The sequence below is a fragment of the Muscardinus avellanarius genome, assembly GCF_963383645.1.
Source record: "Muscardinus avellanarius genome assembly, chromosome: 5".
Classification (NCBI taxonomy): domain Eukaryota; kingdom Metazoa; phylum Chordata; class Mammalia; order Rodentia; family Gliridae; genus Muscardinus; species Muscardinus avellanarius.
The window spans coordinates 129,807,736-129,828,474 of record NC_137790.1 but is presented as its reverse complement, the minus strand read 5'-3'; the positions used below and the strand labels follow the sequence as shown (position 1 = coordinate 129,828,474).

The 20,739-nt window shown below is 43.6% G+C and overlaps 1 protein-coding gene across 7 annotated transcripts in view; it reads right to left on the bottom strand.

Annotated features, from left to right (window-relative positions):
* Window positions 1-20,739, bottom strand: part of TFDP2 (transcription factor Dp-2) — a gene marked incomplete at both ends in the record, with an annotated part of 104,389 nt that overhangs the window by 16,992 nt on the left and 66,658 nt on the right. For 3 of the 7 annotated variants that reach the window (XM_080695550.1, XM_080695545.1, XM_080695548.1), the window contains 3 exons: window positions 1,221-1,383; window positions 12,236-12,283; window positions 15,204-15,325. In XM_080695550.1, the coding sequence (XP_080551676.1) occupies window positions 1,221-1,383; window positions 12,236-12,283; window positions 15,204-15,325 (333 nt within the window). Of the gene's footprint in view, window positions 1-1,220; window positions 1,462-12,235; window positions 12,284-15,203; window positions 15,326-20,739 lie in introns of those variants that run through there. The other 4 variants (XM_080695546.1, XM_080695547.1, XM_080695549.1 and 1 more) reach the window with 3 other exon arrangements.

Below are 20,739 nucleotides of genomic sequence, written 5' to 3'. Positions count from 1 at the left end.
GCCCTATTTTAGTTTTCATTTTGAAACAAGGTCTCATTAGGTTGATGAGAATCTCACTACGTGCCGAGGCCGTTCTCAAACCTGTGACCCTCTTGTCTCAGCCTTCCACGGATTGGGATTACAGGTATGCACCATTATACTGAATTTAGAAAACAGATTTTATCAAGAGCACGTGTAATAAATTTCTAGCATAATAATCAAGAAACTGGTAAATGAATATTACAGCTGTGGGAGGTAGACTGAGGAGAAAGGGAAAATATTTTTTGTTATACAATTTTTCACAACTGATTTTTTCCCTTTTTTTTTTTGGTGTCACTTATTAAACCCAGGGACATTCTACCTTTGAACTACAACTCTGGCCCTTTGTGTGTGTGTGTGTGTGTGTGTGTGTGTGTGTGTGTGTGTGTGTGTGTGTGGTATTGGGGATGGAACCCAGGGGTATTCTACTTCTGAGCTACACACCAGGTCTATTTTTTTATTCTTTATTTTGAAACAGGGTCTTACTGAGTTGCAAAGTAGCTGAGGCTGGCCACGAAACGTGATCCTCCTATCTCAGCCTCCCAAATACTGGGATTACAAGCGTGCGCCACCACGCCTGGCTCATGCCCTGCTCTCTTAATTTAATTTTTAAATTATATCTGAGCTAGGCATGGTGGTGCACACTTATAATCCTAGCATTTGGGAGACAGAGACAGGAGGATCGCAGTTTGTGGGCAACCTCAGCTATTTAGGCCCTTTGCAACTCACTGAGATCTGGTTTCAAAATAAAGAATAAAAAATTAGGGCTGGGGTGTCACTCAGACATAGAACGCCCTGGGTTCCATCTCTAGTATTGCAAATATATTAAAAAAAAATATATATATATATATCTAAGAGATTCTTTTTTTTCTTTTTGTGGTACTGAGGGAACTGAACCCAGGGGCATTATACCTCAGAGCTACACCCCCACCCTGATTTTATTTTCATTTTCAAACAGGGTCTCCCTAGGTTGATGAGAGCCTCACTAGGCTGTCCTCGAACCTGCGATCCTCCTGTCTCGGCCTCCCAAGTACTGGGATGAGATCCATGTGCCACTATATCTGGCTTGAATTTTGAGGGGGGAGATTTCCTTGGGAACCCTTTGGATTTCAGAGCTCACTGATTCCGGGCATCGCTGAGAGTCAAGCCCCAGCACAAAGCGTGTCTCGTGATCACCTCCCACCAGGTTCCCACCGACCTACCGAATCCGCCGCCAGGTGGTTGTTGGAGCTGGTGAACTCGGACACCAGCTCGTCCGCCACCTCGTTGTAGGACGTCGTGCCTTTCCGCTGAACTTTCTCACACACCTTCATGGAGAAATGTCTCAGTCCTTTCCCGTTTTTGTCTCCTTTCTTGCTTCGTTTGCTAGAAAAGAGTATTATTATGAAAACAAAATGTATATCCCATCCCACGTACCGCAAAGTTTGTATTACGTTACATTTGCTTCTTGCATGAGACAATGTAAGAAGACAGCAATTGAGGTTTTATTTCAAGTGATGAAAGCTTGAATTGAATACAGAGAGCCAGGATTAGTAGTGCGCGCTTGTAATCCCAGTAGTTGGGAGGCTGAGTCAAGAGGATTCGAGGACAGCCTCACCAAGTAGCCAAGTAGTGAGACTTCCCTTTTTTTTTTTTTTTGTGGTACTGGGGGTGGAACCCAGGAGCTTTTCTACCTCCAGGCTATTTCCCAGACCTATTTTATTATTTTATTTGGAAACAGGGTCTCACTAAGTTGCTGAGAGCCTCGCTACGTAGCTGAGACTGGCTATGCTTGTAATCCCAGCATTCGGGAGGCTGAGACCTGGAGGATCGCAGTTCGCGGACAGCCTCAGCTACTTAGTGAAATCCTCTGCAACTCAGTGAGACCCGGTTTCAAAAGAAAGAATAAAAAAATAGGGCAGGGGGTGTAGCTCAGAGGTCAAATGCCCCTGGGTTCCATCCCCAGACCTGCAAAAAAAAAAAAAAAAAAAACCAACCTATAAAGTAGTGCTGGGGGTGTAGCTTGCAGATAAAATGCCCCTGGGTTCCATCTCTAGTAACACACACACACATACACACACACACCCCATAATAAATAAATAGATAGAATTTTTTTTTTTTTTGGTGGTACTAGGGTTCCTGGAAGCCCTTCTACCTCCGGGCTACACTCCCAGACCTATTTTATATTTTTGAATCAGGGTCTCTTACGCCAGCATAGCTGGCTTCAAACCTGCGTGATCCTCCTGTCTCCGCCTCCCAAGTGTGGGGATTACACACATGTGCCACCATGCCCAGCAATAGAAAATATTTCTAAATTTATTTTTGCCTTAAGAATTAATAGAAGCCAGGCAGGGTGGCACACGCTTGTAATCCCAGCATTCAGGAAGCTGAGACAGGAGGATCGCGGTTCGCGGACAGCCTCAGCTACTTAGTGAGGCCCTTTGCAACTCAGTGAGACCCTGTTTCAAAATAAAGAATAAAATACAGGGCTGGGTGTGTAGCTTGGAGGTCGAATGCCCCTGGGTTTCATCCCCAGTACTGAAAAAACAAAAGTACTTTTGTATATAATTCATTGACTCGAGCCGGGCGTGGTGGCGCACGCTTGTAATCCCCGTGCTTGGGAGGCTGAGACAGGAGGATTGCGCAGGTTCGAAGCCAGCCTCAGCTACTTAGTGAGGCTCTCAGCAACTTAGTGAGACCCTGTTTCCAAATACAGTATAAAATAAGTCTGAGAGTATAGCCCAGAGTTAGAAAAGCCCCTGGGCTCCACCCCCAGGACCACACACACACACACACACACACACACATCATTGACTCACTCACTCATTTGCCAAATGTTTACTGATGTATTATTATGTTTCAGACAGTATTACAGAAAATGGAAGAAAATCAGTGTAAAAAGACAAAGCCCTGGTCTTCTACAGCTCTTAAACTAGTCAAATTACCTTGTCTATTATCTGTATTGTTTTTTTCTTTTTGGTACTGGGGATGGAACCCAGGGTCATTCTACCTCTAAGCTACACCCCCAGCCCTATTTTCATTCTTTATTTTGAAACAGGGTCTCACTGAGTTGCAGAGGGCCTAAGTAGCTGAGGCTGTCCGCGAACCGTGATCCTCTGGTCTCAGCCTTCTGAATGCTGGGATTACAAGCGTGCGCCACCACGCCTGCTTCAGTTTTTTTTTTTCTTTTTTTGTGTGTGGTATTGGGGATGGAATCCAGGGGCATTCTACTTCCAAGCTGCATACCCATTCCTATTTTTTTTTAACTTTTTGTGTTACTGGGAGTAGAACGCTGGGACTTTTCTACCTCCGGGCTATACTTTAAGAGCTATTTTATTAAAAAAAAATTTTTTTATTGGTGCATTGTAGTCATACATCATAATGGGGTAAAAAACTTGTGTGGTCATATATGTACACATCACCCAGTTAGCCCCTATCAAATCCCCACTCCATTCTCTCCCCATCCCTCCTTCCCATGCTTGGCTTAGTGGTTGACTTCGATACCCAGACCTATTTTATACTTTATTTGGAAAGGGGTCACTAGTTGCTGAGAGCCTCACTACGTAGCTGAGGCTGGCTTTGAATCTGTGTGATCCTCCTGTCTCAGCCTCCCAAGTGCTGGGATTACAAGCGTGCGCCACCAAGCCCAGCTTTTATTCTTTATTTTGAAACAGGGTCTTACTAAGCTGCAGAGGGCCTCACTAACTATAGCTTAGTCTGTCCTCAAACCTGTGATCCTCCTGCCTCAGCCTCTCAAATACTGGGATTACAAGTGTGCACCACCACACCTGGCTGTATTGTTTTTTTCTGAAATTAAAAGTATCACTGAGCCAGGTGTGGTGATGCACACTTATAATCCCAGCATTCGGGAGGCGGAGACCAGAGGATCGTGGTTCATGGATACCCTCAACTACTTAGTGAGGCCCTCTGCAACTTAGTGAGACCCTGTTTCAAAATAAAAAATAGGGCAGAAGGTGTAGCTTGGAGGTAGAATGCCTCTGGGTTCCATCCCCAGTACCACAAAAATTAATTAATTAATTAAAATTAAGAAATAGAGCTGAGGTATAGCTTGGAGCTAGAAAGCCCCTGGGTTTAATCCCCAGTAACTAACACACGCGCACACACACACACACACACACACACACACACACACACACTATACACACATATATAGTAGTGTCATTTTTTCAACTAATAAAACTGCAGGGAAAAAAAAAGCAAAGAGAGGAATAGATCTAGAGGGGAACACGGGTCATAAGACATATCAATTTACTTAAATCTGACTCATAACTGTAAATACACACACGTCTGCGGTATCCTAGTAAGAGAAGCTGGGGCAGCGTCGTTTCCAGGCTCCAATCTTCACAGAAACTCAGGCAAAGTGACCGAAAGCCAAACCAAACAGCCACCGACAATGATCACACCCGACTGAGACAAGGGCACCCAGACTCCAGCACACCGTCCAGGGCAGGAAGGCCTGCGCCATGGTGCCTGCGTCAGGGGAAATCCAGAGGCGCTGGGAGCCGGCCGAGGCATGCACGCGTTAATGCCAGTGCTTGGGAGGCCGAGACAGGAGGATCGCAGGTTCGCGGCCAGCCTCAGCTACTGAGTGAGACCCTGTTTCATAATAAAACATAAAAACAGGGCTAGAGGTGTAGTTAGAGGTAGAATGCCCCTGATGGATCCCCAATCCCATAGGAAAAAAAAAGAAAGAAAGAAACACACAATAAGGCGAAATTCAATTGACCCAAGGGCAGGATGACTTCAAGGCGCCCAGTAAGACTTTAGCAGAAGCAGCAGCCAAGCCGAGGGCAGTGGTGAAGCTGAGGCCGACTTGCGCTGTCTCATACCAGCTGGCGCCAGGGCCTCAACAAGGACCCAAGAGGTGGGAACAATCTAGCGTGGGAGCTTCCAGAAGCTTCCAGTTTCCAGAGGGAGCCACAGCTACGGTCTCCTTGGCACATATTTTTTTTTTTCTTGCAGTACTGGGGATATGAAACCCAGGGGCATTCTACCTCTGAGTTACACCCCCTGCCCTACTTTTTAGTCTTTATTTTGAAATAGGGTCTCACTGAGTTGCAGAGGGCCTCGCTAAGTAGCTGAGGCTGGCTGTGAACCTCCTGTCTCAGCCTCCCCAATGCTGGGATTACAAGCGTGCGTCACCACACCCAGCTTCATGTGTAGGTGAGTAAATACTGTATGTTAAGTTCAAAAAAATATTCGTGAAATAAAAGAAAAATGAAAATATCAACCTAGAATGATAAAAAATAATAATTCTAGTAAAATTCCTTGACTTCGACTTCCGGGAAGATGGTAACCGAGAAAAGCAGCATTTACGAGTCCCGCTAAACTCGACCTCTGTCGGGTGTGGTGTGCACGCTGGTCATCCCCGCGCTTGGGAGGCGGACACAGGAGGATCACGCTGGCTTAAGAGACCCTGTTTCCACATAAAAAAGTAAAAAAAATAGGTCTAGGAGTGTAGCCTGTGGGAGTGTATCCCAGAGGTAGAAGGGCTTCCAGGAACCCCAGTACCACCATAAAAAAAAAAAAAAAAACCAAAAAACTGGATCTCTACTGCCACAAAATCAGCGCTTTTCATAGCCAGAAAACACTAGCAACAGAGATATAATAAAATGTAAACACAAGGGACAGAGAAAAAAAGACTAAAAGAACAACCAGAGACCAAAAAAGAAATCAAGCCCACAATGCGGTGGCGGAACCACACCAGCACCAGCTTCCCTCGTAGCACCAGACTCCAGAAAGGAAAGGGACTCAGAACGGAGCTCAAGACCAGAAAAAAAATACGCCAGTCTCACGGCCAAGGGTGTGGCAGCGGCGCCATATTGCCAGCAGCACCAGCCACACGGCTGAGGGTGTGGCAGCAGCGCCATATCGCCAGCAGCGACAGTGAGTTCACCGCAACCCCACGACAGCTCCTGATCAGCGCGCACAATAACCGTGAGTAAAATTGTGGCCCCTAAAGGAGAAATCCCTTTACTGCACTCCCAGGGACTTGCACAGCTTTGATAATCTCCTTGGGTCTGGGTCTGAGATTTTGCAGTCCAACCCAGTGAAGGAGTAGTGGTGGCAGAGATACCACACCCTAGTCGCAGCTCCCCGTGGGAAAACGCCCAGCCTGGCACCCCCCCATGGTCTTGTGCAGCCTCGATTAACTCCCTGGGTCTGAGACTTTGCATTACAACCCAGTAAAGGAGTAGTGGCAGCTGAGATTACCACAGATTCGAGATACAGAACACCCTAAGTGAAGTTGTCGTGACACAGGGAAGGCACAAACTTCTGAAATCATGGGAAAGAGGAACAACAATAGAGCAATGAATGCCCACAACCCTGTTATTATCAGAACCTGGTAATACAGAAATTCAGAGATGTCCAGAAGATCAAATCAGGAATATAACTATAGAAATAATGCAGGACCTTCTAAAAGAATTAAGAGAGAGTCTAAAAGAAATAAAGGATGCAATCATTGAGGTAAAGACCTCAATTCAAAGTATAAACAATCGATTAGACCACATGGAAAATAGAATCTCGCTCCTAGAAGATGATCACTCCAAAAACGAATGCATAATTTCTAACTTAGAAAAAAAATCAGAGAGCAGGAATTTGACATTGAAGAAATATGGGCCCATTTAAAGAGAACTAACCTAAGAATAATTGGAATAGAGGAGGGAAAAGAGGATGAAACCAAAGGGATCAATAATCTCTTCAAAGAAATAATAGCAGAAAATTTTCTAAACATAAAGCAAGAGGTCGATACACAGATCCAGGAAACTTATAGAACTCCCTTTAGACAGGATTGGAGAAGAGGTTCCCCACACCATATAATTGTCAAAATGACCAATGTGGAAGTCAAGCAGAGAATCTTAAAGGCAACAAGAACAAAAGGCCAAGTGACATTCAGAGGCAAACCAATTAGAATCACTCCAGACTTCCCAAACCAAGTCATGAGAGCCAGAAGGGCTTGGAGTAACATATTCCAAACTCTGAAAGAAAACAACTTCCAGCCAAAAATTTCCTACCCAGCAAAACTTTCTATCAAATTAGATGGGGAAATAAGAAGCTTCCATGACAAACAGAAACTGAAGGAATTTATGTCTTCAAAACCAGCGCTAGAGATCAACTACAAAGAAGAAATGGGTAACACACACCAGAACCAGAGAAAGATTTTCCATCCAGCAGACAACTAAGATTGGTTATCTTTGGGATTCATCATTTATGTTAGTCTTTTACCTATTTCTAAATTGTATTATTTGCTTTTATTGTTGCTAATTTTTAGGATTTCTAGTTGGAATATTAATATACCTTCAGATATAGCAGTTGGAAATATTTTATCCCATTCTATCAGTAACTTTTAACTCTGGTTACATTGTCTTTGGATGTACAATATTTTTTATTTTTTAGGAAGTTTGTTTATTCTTTTGTTGCCTTGTGCCTTTGAAATCATATCCAAGAAATCACTGCCAATTTCAATGTTGTGAAGTTTTATGACCCAAGTTTTCTTCTAAAAGTTTATAGTCTTAAGATTTACATTTAGGTCTTTTATCTATTTTGAGTTAATATTTGTATATGGTGTTAGGTAAGGGTCCAATTTTATTATTTTTCATGTAATTATTATTTTTCAACAATATTTAGTGAAAAGATTATTATTTCTTTCATCAAATGTTCTTGGAAACCTTGTAAAAAATAACTTGACTATATATGGAAGAATTTATTTCTAGGCTTTTTATTTTACTCCACTGGTTTATATATTTGCCTTTATAGCAGTACTATACTGTTTCAATTATTGTAGCTTTATAAGGTTTGAAATCAGAAAATGTACATCTTCTACCTTTGTTCTTTTCCAAGATTGTTTTGGGTATTTAGAGTTCATATTTCATGTTAGGATAGATTTTTTCTGAAAAATAAATAAATAAATGTATGATAGTTTCACCTTAAAAAAAAAGAAAAAAGTATCCTCTGGTAAGAAAGAAAGCAAAAAGAAATATTGAAATGTTATCTCTAAGTGATCAAAAGCTTGATATCAGACAAATGAATCTGTTATGTGAGATTATCATTGTTAATTTCGGATAAATTGCTATAATATTAGATGTCAACCACTAAGCCAAGCATGGGAAGGAGGGATGGGGAGGGAATGGGGTGGGGGTTGTGTAGGGGCTAACTGGGCGATGTGTGCATGTATGTCTACACAAGTTTTTTTTATCCCATTATGATGTATGAATACAGTACACCAATAAAAAAATTTAAAAAAAGTCCTTGACTTCAAAGAAGTCAAGAAGTCAAGAAGAACAGGGCATCAGCTTTTTCAACAGTAAGTACAGGCATGGTGGCACATCCTTGTAATCCCAGTACTTGAGAGGCTGAGACAGGAGGATCGCAGGTTCGAGGAGAGCCTCAACAAGTAGTGAGATTCTCATCAACTTAGTAAGACCGTTTCAAAATAAAAATGAAATAGGGCTGCGGGTATAGCTCAGAGGCAGAATGCCCCTGGGTTCAATCCCTAATACCATACATACACACATTAAACACACACACACACAATATTTAAGAGCTGGGCATGGTGGCGCAAGTTTGCAATCCCAGTACTCTGGGAAGCTGAGACAGGAGGATCGCAGGTTCAAAGCCAGCCTCAGCTACTTAATGACTTGGAAACTTAGTGAGACTTTGTTTCAAAAATAGGACTGGGGAATAGCTTGGAGGCAGAATACCCCTGGGTTCAATCCTCAGTTCCTCAAAGGAAAAAAAAAAAAAAATATATATATATATATATATTTTTTTTTTTTTATTTTTTATTTTTTTTAAGAAACTGAGGCTAGATGTGGTGGCACACGCCTCTAACTCCAGTACTTGGGAGACCGAGATGGGAGAATTGTAGGCTTGAAGCTAGCTTCTGCAACTCAGTTGGGATCTTAGCAACTTAGGAAGACCGTTTCTAAATAAAAATAAAATTGTCTGGGAATGTAGCTCAGAGGTAGAATGATCCTGGGTTCAACCCCCAGTACCAAAAATATATCCACGAATGACTACAGACGGCAAATTAGCAAATGACTACTCAGATGGCCTATGATTACTTTATGCTGCTTTAAAAAAAAATCCCTAGAGAAGGATATAACCACTGAATTCAGAAATGTATTTACTTTAATAAACCAGTTTGCAATTTTTAGCATGAATATAAAACTAAAAACATATTTCTTTTAAAATAAATTCTGCACTTCTGTTTTTGGCAATTTTTATTTACTTTTGCCCTTAACTTGTGCTAATTATATAAATTCATGTATCCCTAGCCATTTGTGTCTAAGTACACCAAACTCTTAAGTGCAAACCAACACGGCGTAGACTGTGTGGAAATGTGTGCTGTGGCAGTGTTTCCTTCTATTCACAGGCACACTGAGTACAGCCGTCTTTCTCTTTATGGCGTGACTATCATGGATGATTGACGTCTATATCTACCGGCTCATTATGGGTTGACACTAAGGTTATTTTGTCATTTCCTTTTCATTTGCTAACTGGACCTAATTTTTGTTTTCTGTGTGTGGAACCCACCAGGGGCATTCTACTTCTGAGTTACACCCCCAGCCCTACTTTTTTATTCTTAATTTTGAACCAGTGTTGGGTGTGGTGGCGCACACTTGTCATCCCGCCATTCAGGAGGCTGAGACAGGAGGATCGTGGTTCGCGGACAGCCTCAGCTACTTAGTGAGGCCCTCTGCAACTCAGTGAGACCCTGTATCAAAATCAAGAATAAAAAACTGGGTTGGGGGTGTAGCTCGGAGGTAGAATGCCCCTGAGTTCCATCTTCCAGTACTAAAACATAACAAAACAAAACAAAACAAAACAAAACAAAACAGTGTTTTACTCAGTTGCAGAGGGCCTCACTAAGAGCTGAGGCTGGCTGCGAACCTGTGATCCTCTTGTCTCAGCCTCCCAAGTACTGGGATTACAAGTGTGCGCCATAAGACCCACCTCCAGCCCTATTTTTAAAATTTTTATTTTGAAAGCTGGGTGTGGTGGCGCACACTTGTAATCTCAGCATTTGGGAGGCTGAGACAGGAGGATCTGGGTTCGTGGCCAGCCTCAGCTACTTAGTGAGGCTCTTTGTAACTCAGTGAGACCCTGTTCCAAAATAAAGAATAAAAAACCGGGCTGGGGGCTGGGCGTGGTGGGCACGCTTGTAATCATCGTGCTTCGGAGGCGGAGACAGGAGGGTCGCGCAGGCCAGCCTCACTGGCTTAAAGATACCCTGTTTCCAAATAAAATATAAAATAGGTCTGGGAGTGTAGCCCAGAGGTAGAAGAGTTTCCAGGAACCCCAGTACCACCAAAAACAAGGGCTGGGGAATGTAGCTAGGAGGTAGAATGCTTCTGGGTGCCGGGCGTGGTGGCGCACGCTTGTAATCCCCGCGCTTGGGAGGCAGAGACAGGAGGATCGCGCAGGTTCGAAGCCAGCCTCTCTGGCTTAAGAGACCCTGTTTCCAAATAAAAATGTAAAAATAGGTCTGGGAGTGTAGCCTGGAGGTAGAAGGGCTTCCAGGAACCCCAGTACCACCAAAAAAAAAAAAAAAAAAAAGCTTCTGGGTTCCATCCCCAGTATCACACACAAAAAAATTTTTTTTGAAACAAGGTCTCAGTAGGTTGATAAGACTCACTATTTGCTGAGATTGTGCTAGAACCTGTGATCCTCCTGTCTTAGCCTCCTAAGCACTGGGATTACAAGCATGCACCACCACGCCTATCAAGGCTTTATTTTAAATAGTGACAGTCCAGCTGGAGGGGGGCACGTGCTCATAACCCCAGTATTTGGGAAGCTGAGACGGGAGGATCTCAGGTTTCAGAACAGCCTCAGCAAATAGTGAGTTTCAAAATAAAAATAGTAGCTAGTTTCAAAATAAAAATTAAAACTATATAAGGCTGGGGTATAGCTCAGAGGGAGACTGTCCCTGGGTTCAATCCTTAGTACTAAATAAATCAAGAGACAGACAGACCGACTTTAACATGGAATCCAGTGCGGAGGCCCGCATCAAGTACTGCACTAGGCCCAGATGGTGACTGTCGATTTCCCCTCCCTGCGGTTCCGGGGAGTGAGCCTCGTTCTCATTCATGCTACGCAAGTGTTCTACCACTGACCTGCACCTCCTTCCCCTACTTCTTCTCCTTCTTCTTCTTTCTTTTTGGTACTAGGGATTAAACCCAGAGGCATTCTACCTCCAAGTTATACCCTCAGCTTAATTTTAGTTTTGGTGGTGCTGGGGATGGAACCCTGGCTACACTCCCAGACTTATTTTACATTTTATTTGGAAACAGGGTCTCTTAAGCCAGCGCGGCTGGCTTCGAACCTGCGTGATCCTCCTGTCTCCGCCTCCCAAGCTCGGGGATTATAAGGAGCGCCACCACGCCCGGCTCTAAACTGAGTTCTTGACCTGGAGTTAGACTAGTTGATAGTGTTATCTTTTATTTAACAGACCAGAGAAGTTCCCAACACATACCAGAATGGAGAACCCCTGTATAAGCAAAGGTGAATTATACCTAGTATAGTATTGTTTGTGTGTGTGGTACTGGGGGTGGAACCCAGAGGCTTTCTACCAGACCTATTTTATATTTTATTTGGAAACAGGGTCTCACTAAGTTGCTGAGAGCCTCACTAAGTAGCTGAGGCTGGCTTCGAACCCGCGCGATCCTCCTGTCTCCGCCTCCCAAGTGCGGGGGATGACAAGCGTGCGCAACCACGCCCGGCACTAGTATAGTATTTAAGAAACAAATTAAGAGTTTGCTATGACCTATAAGCATTTTCAGTAAGCTTGTTAAAGTTCAGGCTTGTTACTGTAATGTCAAGTATGCACTGGGAGAAACATTTCACCTCCGGAAAGTAGGGAGGAGACTAATCACCTGCTTATATTACAGACATTCCCCCCAGGGCCATACAAATATTATGAGTGGACGGGGAGTGAAAACTGAACAAAGTTGAAGTTATGAAAAAAACCATATCTCACTATTTAAACTAATTTAGACACTACTAGGGATTAAAACGAGGAGCATTCTACCTCCAAGCTACACCCCTAGACCTCTTTTGTATTTTGAAACAGTGTCTTGCTGAGTTACTGAGGCTGTCCTTAAACCTGCGATCCTCCTGTCTCAGCCTCCCAAGTGCTAGGATTCCAGGCGTGCGCCACCACGCCCAGCTAGGATGCTCTTCCTCATGAAATCCTAAACAAAATACTCATACTCACCTCTCTGAAAAATCGGAGTCTATAAATTCTCTAGCCCGTTTTCTATCACTAAAAAGACAAAAAGATAGTATAAACACGACACATAAATAAATAGCTTTATTTCATGATAATTAATTTATGTATAACTTATCTAATTCTACACTGACTATATATCCAAAGACAAAAACGAAAAGATATAAAAGAGACGTATACAAAATAAAAACTTAATCATGGGACGAGACAAAATCATTAAGTTGGATGAGCTCTATAGATACGCAGGGAGGAACATGCTGGAGAGTCGCAAGCGAGTGTCACGGAATCCTGTCTTTATTAAATACGCGCGAACGTACGTGACGTAAAGCCCTTGCAGGGCTTTGTCATTTCATCACTTCACTCTCCTCGAACAAGGAGATTCTTACTCAGCTATGATCTGCCGTCAGCTTGCTAACATCCACGCCCAAGAGACCCACCAACGCGGTGTGCCAAGACGCGCGTGTGCCAGAAACTTCTAGAAGAGCAAAACTTCTAAAGTGACAAAATGAGGTTCTGATACTTCTCTTACTGCTGTCCTTCCTTTCGCGGTAGGCTGGGAGCCGAAACGCTCGGGAGGGCTGAGGGCTGGGTGAGGGTGTTCTAAGGCAAAGATGAGACATCGAACGGCTTGACACTCAAAGTGGGAAATGAACAACACCCAGGGTACTGACTGAACAGTCGGGTTACAAAGAATTGAGGAGAAATTGAACAAAGACTGTAGTGTGTCTGGCCTCTTTTTCATAGACGCTTTTCTATTTTTGAAGGAAATAAGAATTCAGTGTTTGCTGTAGTGGCGCACGCCTGTACGCCTGTCCTTGGGAGGCTGAGACAGGAGGATCCCAGTTTCATGGCCAGCCTCAGCAACGCAGTGAGACCTGTAACAATTTATTAACGCCCTAGTTCACAATAAAAAAAAAAACTATAGGGCTAGGGGTATTAGTTCAGAGGTAGAATGGCCCTGGGTTCAATCCACAGTAACACATACACACACGCAAAACAAACATGCACAGAAAGGAATCCAGAAGGAAAATTCTGAGTAGAGCAAAAATTTAATATACAGCCCCGATTTCTTTTATGTGGCACTGGATATGGAACCCAGCGGCATTCTACCTCCGGCTATGCCCCAGCCCTATTTTTTATTTTGAAACAGGGTCTTGCTAAGTTGCAGAAGGTCTCACGAAGTTTCTGAAGCTGGTTTCCAACCTGTGATCCTCTTGTCTCACCTTCCAAGTGCTAGGATTACAGGCGTGCACCATCATACCCACTTATAACTCTTTTTTTCTGTTAGAACAATATGAAAGTTTTTGAGTTGGACGTGGTAGTGCACGCCTGTAATCCCAGTACTTGAGAGGCTGAGAAAGGAGCTTCACTCTTATCAACATAGGGAAACCCTGTTTCAAAATAAAAATAAAATAGGGCTGGCAGTGTAGCTCAGAGGTAGAATGCCCTGAGTTCAACCCCCAGTACCAAAAAAATTACACACACACACACACACACACACACACACACACACACCCTCCAAAGCAGATGTATGTTTGTTTCTTTGCAGTACTGGGGACTGAACCCAGGGGCATTCTACCTCCAACTTAAACTCCCAGCCCTATTCTTTCTTCTTTATTTATTTTTTTATTTATTGGTGGTACTGGGGTTCCTGGAAGCCCTTCTACCTCCGGGCTACACTCCCAGACCTCTTTTTACATTTTATATTTGGAAACAGGGTCTCCTAAGCCAGCGCGCGCAGCTGGCTTCGAACCTGCGCGATCCTCCTGTCTCCGCCTCCCAAGCGCGGGGATTACAAGCGTGCGCCACCACGCCCGGCTTTCTCCTTTATTTTGAAATAAGGTCTCACTAAGTTGCAGAGGGCCTCAACAGGAGCTGAGGCTGGCTTCAAACCTGCAATTTTCCTCTCAGCCTCCCAAGTACCGAGATTACAAAGGTGCATCACCACATCCAGCTCAGATGTATGTTGTGTTACCATAAAAACCAGTCATACTTCACAGTTTAAAAACAAGATTCAGCCAGGCGTGGTGGCGCACGCTTGTGATCCCGGTACTCGGGAAGCTGAGACTGGAGGATCGTGGTTCGCGGACAGCCTCAGCTACTTAGTGAGGCCCTTTGCAACTCAGTGAGACCCTGTTTCAAAATAAAGAATAAAAAATAGGGCTGGGGTAGAGCTCAGAGGTAAAATGCCCCTGGGTTTCATCCTCAGTACCAGAAACAACAAACAAACAAACAAACAAACAAAAACAAAAAAAAAACAAGATTCAGTTGCACATGACTGACTTTTTCTCTGTTGAAAACACCAACCAAACAACAAAAATGAAACCAAAATACTTGGTTGAGACAGAGGAAATTTATATCTAAGATAAAAAACAAAATAAAATAGGTGATTCCAAAGGAAAAGCTACTTTTTTTGGTAATGGTACTGGGGATTTATTTAGCCCAGAGGTGGTTTACCTAGGAGCTATACTCCCAGACCGTTTTCTTTTCTTTCTTTTCTTTTCTTTTTTTTTTTTTTTTTTTCCCCCTGCGGCACTGGGGATGGAACCCAGGGCCATTCTACCTCCAAGCTACACCCCCAGCCCTATTTTTTAGTCTTTATTTTGAAACAGGGTCTCACCGAGATGCAAAAGGCCTCACAAAGTAGCTGAGGCTGTCCGAGAACTGTGATCCTGCCGCCTCAGCCTCCCAAATGCTGGGATTACAAGCGTGCTCCACCATGCCGGGCTCATATTTTGTTTGGAAACAAGGTCTCACAAAGTTGCCAAGAGCCTCGCTATGTAGCTGAGGCTATCCTTGACCCTGTCATCCTCCTGTCATGGCCTCCCAAGTACTGAGAGCACAGGCACCACCAACCTCTGCAAAGCATTACTTTAAAAACTCGACTAACATAAAACAAGAAAAGATAGTAAGAAAAGATTTTTATAAGGTCTTCCCATGGCCTGTTGATACTTACCCGGGGACCCAGCCAGTGGCTTCGGCTATGTGTGTCTGAGTGACCATCGCTGGTGCAGGGGTGTAGGGACTCCCAATCAAAACACTTCCTGAACTGGTTAGCCTCTGCGGTGTGCTTATAATCTGTGACATGAGGACAGAGAAAAGGACTGTTAGTTATTAGGAAGCAAACGGGCAGAAGATGAGGCCGGCGGCTGACCGGCGTGCGCGGGAGAACCGGGCTATCAGGGTTCAGCCAGCGACTGACGTCTTAAAATCAGAAAGATGAAGCGCTTTCCTTGAAATTAAGAAGACAGACTGCCACAGAGCTTGATTTACCAGAACCTGAGCAATAGCAGGTCAAGTCGGAGCTTCAGAGCCAGAAGCAATGCAAAGACACTCCACAATCTGGACAATTATTACATACAGCTAAAACATTTTTACTACATGCAAGTTTATCTTGTTGTCTTAACCAATATTTCCTCATGTTACAAATTTAAAAAAATTTTTTTTTGGTGCTGGAAATTGAACCCAGGGGATTTTTACCTCTGAGCTACACCTCCAGACCTATTTTTATCTTGTATTTGGAAACCGGGTTGCTGAGACAGCCTCGCTAAATTGCTGACTTCGAACTTGAGATCCTCCTGTCTCAGCCTCCCAAGCACTGGGATTACAGGCATGTGCCACAACACACGGCCTTCTCATGTTATTAAATAAAACATTTTACAACGTAGATTTATTGTTTCCTATTATATATATGAATTTGATTATTCAATTATAAGTTATAATTGTCCAATTATAAGTAATTCTGTGGTAGATATTTTTGTACACTGATATTATCCTTAATTTCTATTTCCTAAAGCGAGACTTCAGAGAAAGGAAAAATTTTTAAGTTTTATTTATTTATTTTTTTGTGGTACTGGGGGGGTGGAACCCAGGGACTTTTCTACCTCTGGGCTGTACTCCCAGACCTATTTTATATTTTATTTGGAAACAGGGTCTCACTAAGTTGCTGAGAGCCTCACTAAGTAGCTGAGGCTGGCTTCAAACCCATGTGATCCTCCTGTCTCAGTCACAGAAGCGCAGGGATTACAAGCGTGCGCCACCACGCCTGGCTATATATTATTTTTTTAAAAAGGCTCCTTGATACGTCTTACAAAATTGCTTTCTCGGTCTTAAATTTCCACAGAAGAAAACTTTTTTTTTGGTAAAGACATTTGTAATAATACAAAAACTCTGGCAGCCTACTAATAACTTTAAAAATATTTCCACCAAAATAAGTAAGCAAATAAGATTATGTTCCAGTGAATGGGAGTATTAATGGAAAAAGACTGACCCTGTTTGGAAAAAGATCAAATAGTTGCTGGGCACACACACACACAGTTTCTATTTTACTAAAGTTTTGAAAATTTCTGTAATATTAAGATTCTATTTAAATCTCACTTAATTTTATTTATTTATTGGTACTAGAGATTGAACTCAGAGGCATTCTACCTTCAAGCTATACCCCAGACTGATTTTATTTCTTATTTGGAAACAGGGTCTTGTCAAGCTGCTGAGGCTGGCCTCAAGCCTGCAATCTTCCTGTCTCAGCCTCCTAAGTACTGGTTTTACAAGTGTACACCACCACACCTGGCTTAGGTCCCACTTAGAAATGTCTATGCAAAAAGCTGGGCGTGGTGGTACACACTTGTACTCCCAACATTTGGGAGGCTGAGACAGGAGGATCGAGGTTCACAGACAGCCTCAGCTACTTAGTGAGGCCATTGCAACTCAGTGAGACCCAGTTACAAAATAAAGATTAAAAAAATAGGGCTGGGGTGTTGCTCAGAGATATAATGACCCTAGGTTCCATTCTCAGTACTGCAAAAAAGTCTATGCCAGGCGTGGTGGCGCACACTTGTAATCCCCGCGCTTGGGAGGCAGAGACAGGAGGATCGCGCAGGTTCGAAGCCAGCCTTGCTGGCTTAAGAGACCCTGTTTCCAAAATAAAAATATAAAAAATGGGTCTGGTAGTGTAGCCTGGAGGTAGAAGGGCTTCCAGGAACCCCAGTACCACCAAAAAAAAAAAAAAAAAAAAAAGTATATGCAGACCATATGATTGTTAAATATGTCTTAAAACAAAAGAAATAATTCCCACTTTTACTGTCCTGAGCAAGTCAATGCTAATCAATTTTTATCTCCATGATCAAAGAAAACCCATTTCTGTGCCCAGGTCTATAGTCATTAAGTTACTTGTTAACCTGCACCAGAACGAGCCAAAAGGGAAGGAGTCAAAAAACACTCAGCATCAACCCCCAGCTGAGGGCGGAGCAGCGCAGCCCGGTCGCGGAGATCAGTCAGCACTGCTCCTTTACTCCCATGGTGCTCAGCTGTTTGTATCCGGCCAGTTCGAGACCAGGGAGATGTCGACAAAAGGCAGTAACACTGACAGATATCTGGAGAACTCTGACTATCTGTGAGATGGGAGGTATGAAAGCACCGGGGAAAACAAATAACCAGAATCTGTGTCTGCACCTCACACACCAACTCTGCCTTCACAGAACTCAGGGCCTTCTACCTCCACGCTTCACCCTTAGCCCTATTTTATTTTTATTTTTTTATTTTTTTGAAAACAAGGTCTCGCCAGGTTGCTAAGGCTGGCCTCAAACCTGCGATCCTCCTGCCTCGGCCTCCCAGGTACTGGGATGCCAGGCTTGTGCCATCGCACCTGGTTCCTGCCTTGCGTTCTAAGTGTGCCCGTGCCCGTCACTCCTCCACACCTCTGAGCCCACGTCTCCAGTTTCATTTCAGTGCGAGACCTTTCAGAGTAGATAAAGTATTTTTGCTAAACTGCGCCCTATGTAGGGGCTAGCTCGGTGCTCGGGGACACCCGGAGGAAAGATATTTACTCAACTGAGACGAAAGACTCAGCTTTTGAACTGAGGGGGTTAGATTAATTTCTCTTTTCACTAGTAGGCTAGAAACCGTTCTATAAAAATCTATTAAGAAAATCCTTTGCAATATAAAGGGCAGAGGTCTCACTAATCATTACATCACACATCGAAACAGACTGGATTACCATGCTGACTCTGGGCATGGACAGGGCTCCAAGAGGAAAATCTGACTGTTTCACTGGTGTAGTTTCTGTTCCTAGACCAGCAGTCCCCGCAGAGCTCTCTGAGGTGCTCCAATCCAAAGCAGACTGTACTTTGGGGGCTCATAAACGTGAGCAGGAAGCCACATCCAGCAGGCAGGCGAGGCGCACTGAGTCCCTGCACCGGGGTAAGGACGAGGGGCCTTAGCGAGTAAGAAGTAGGTGTGCACAGTGGCGCAGGCCTGCACTCCCAGCTACGGAGGAGGCCGAGGCAGGAGGATCACTGATTCCAGGAGTTTGAGGCTAGCCTGGGCAACATAGTGACACCCACATATGAAGAAAAAAAGAAGAAGAAAAAAAGAAGTCATTAAGACTTGATCAACCCCTCAAGAAAGGAAACTCCGGGATGTTCTACCTGAGACACACCCCTGACCAATTTTATTTTTTATTTGTAACGGTCTCGCTAAGTCGCTGAGACTGGCCTCAAACCTGCAATTCTCCTGTCTCAGTCTCGAGTACTGAAATTGCAGGCGTGTGTCCATCCAGCCTTTGAATCTTTTTTTTTTCGGAACTGGGAATGAAACCCAGGGGCATTCTACCTCTAAGCTACACCCCCCAGAACTATTTTTTATTCTTTCTTTCTTTCTTTCTTTCTTTCTTTCATTTTTTTGGTGGTACTGGGGTTCCTGGAAGCCCTTCTACCTCCGGGCTACACTCCCAGACCTATTTTTACATTTTTATTTGGAAACAGGGTCTCCTAAGCCAGCACCCGCGGCTGGCTTCGAACCTGCGCGATCCTCCTGTCTCCGCCTCCCAAGCCGCCTCCCAAGCGCGGGGATTACAAGCCTGCGCCACCACGCCCGGCGTTTTATTTTGAAACAGGGTCTCACTGAGTTGCAAAGGGCCCCACTAAGTAGTATCTGAGGCTGTCCTTGAACCTTGATCCCCCTGTCTCAGCCTCCCAAATGCTGGGATTACAAGTGTGCGCCACTACACCTGGGTCTGGCCCTGGAATCTTAATTTTAAGATCCCAAATTAAAAACAGAGGTAAAACCATATTATAATATGCAGTTCATATGATAAGAAAAATGAGTTTTAAATTTCAGAGTCTTCTCTTCCCCCAAAAAACTCCAGAGATCCTTAATTAATTAATTAATTTTTATTTTTTTTGGTGGTACTGGGATTTCTGGAAGCCCTTCTACCTCCAGGCTACACTCCCAGACCTATTTTATATTTTTATTTGGAAACAGGGTCTCTTAAGCCAGCGAGGCTGGCTTCGAACCTGCGTGATCCTCCTGTCTCTGCCTCCCAAGCGAGGGGATTACAAGCGTGCGCCACCACGCCCGGCCAGAGACCCTTAATTTAAAATGTAATGATGTGGTGTCTCTGACAACTGATTAGTCAGGTAAGAAAAGTCAGGATTGCTTAGCACCCTTCTGAAGACGCTGCACTCCATCAAAATATTTTATGTACTACTGCCATCTACAGTCAGAAGTCAAGAGCATTGTCTTCTAAAGAAAAAAAGACTACAGAATTCTAAGGTATTATGTTAAAAGATTTCATCTTTGAGAAAAGCTTAGCCAGGCGTGGTAACACACACTTGTAATCCCTGCGCTTGGGAGGCTGAGACAGTAAGATCACACAGGTTCGAAGCCAGCCTCAGCTACTTAGTGAGGCTCTCGGCAACGTAGTGAGACCGTTTCAAAAAAATATATAAAATAGGTCTAGGAGGATAGCCCAGAGGTAGAAAGCTCCTGGGTTCCACTCCCAATACCACCACCAAAAAAAAAAAAAAAAAAGAAAAAAAGAAAAAAAGAAAAGCTTGGTTTTCATTAAAAGTCATTTTTATTTTATTTTATTTTATTTTTTTGGTGGTACTGGGGTTCCTGGAAGCCCTTCTACCTCCGGGCTACAGTCCCTCGGACTACACTCCCAGACCTATTTTTTAACTTTATGTGGAAACAGGGTCTCTTAAGCCAGCACGGCTGGCTCCGAACCAGCGCAATCCTCCTGTCTCCACCTCCCAAGTGCAGGGATTACAAGCGTGCGCCACCACGCCCGGCAAGTCATTTTTATTTTTAAAAATACGATAGCCATAAAATTATCATATATACATTCATAAGATATATATATCTACATATGATATATATATATATATATATATGATAACCTATTGGAAAAGGACAAGTACCCCGGACTAAAACAGTTATTACTAAGCTAATTTCTTCTGAAATGTCTGCCACCTGTGAAGACCTGGCTTCCAAGACACACGTAGAGCTAAATGGCAAGTAGGGAAAGACGACGAGAGCAGATGGGTGCATTTTACCCCAGACTTTTCTAAGGAAAAACTTTTTAGCTGGGTGCGGTGCATGCCTGTAATCTTCGCACTTGGGAGGCTGAGACGGAAGGATCAGAGGTTGGAGGACGGCTTTGGCAACTTAACAAGATTCTGTTTCAAAATAAACAGCAAGATCCTGTTTCA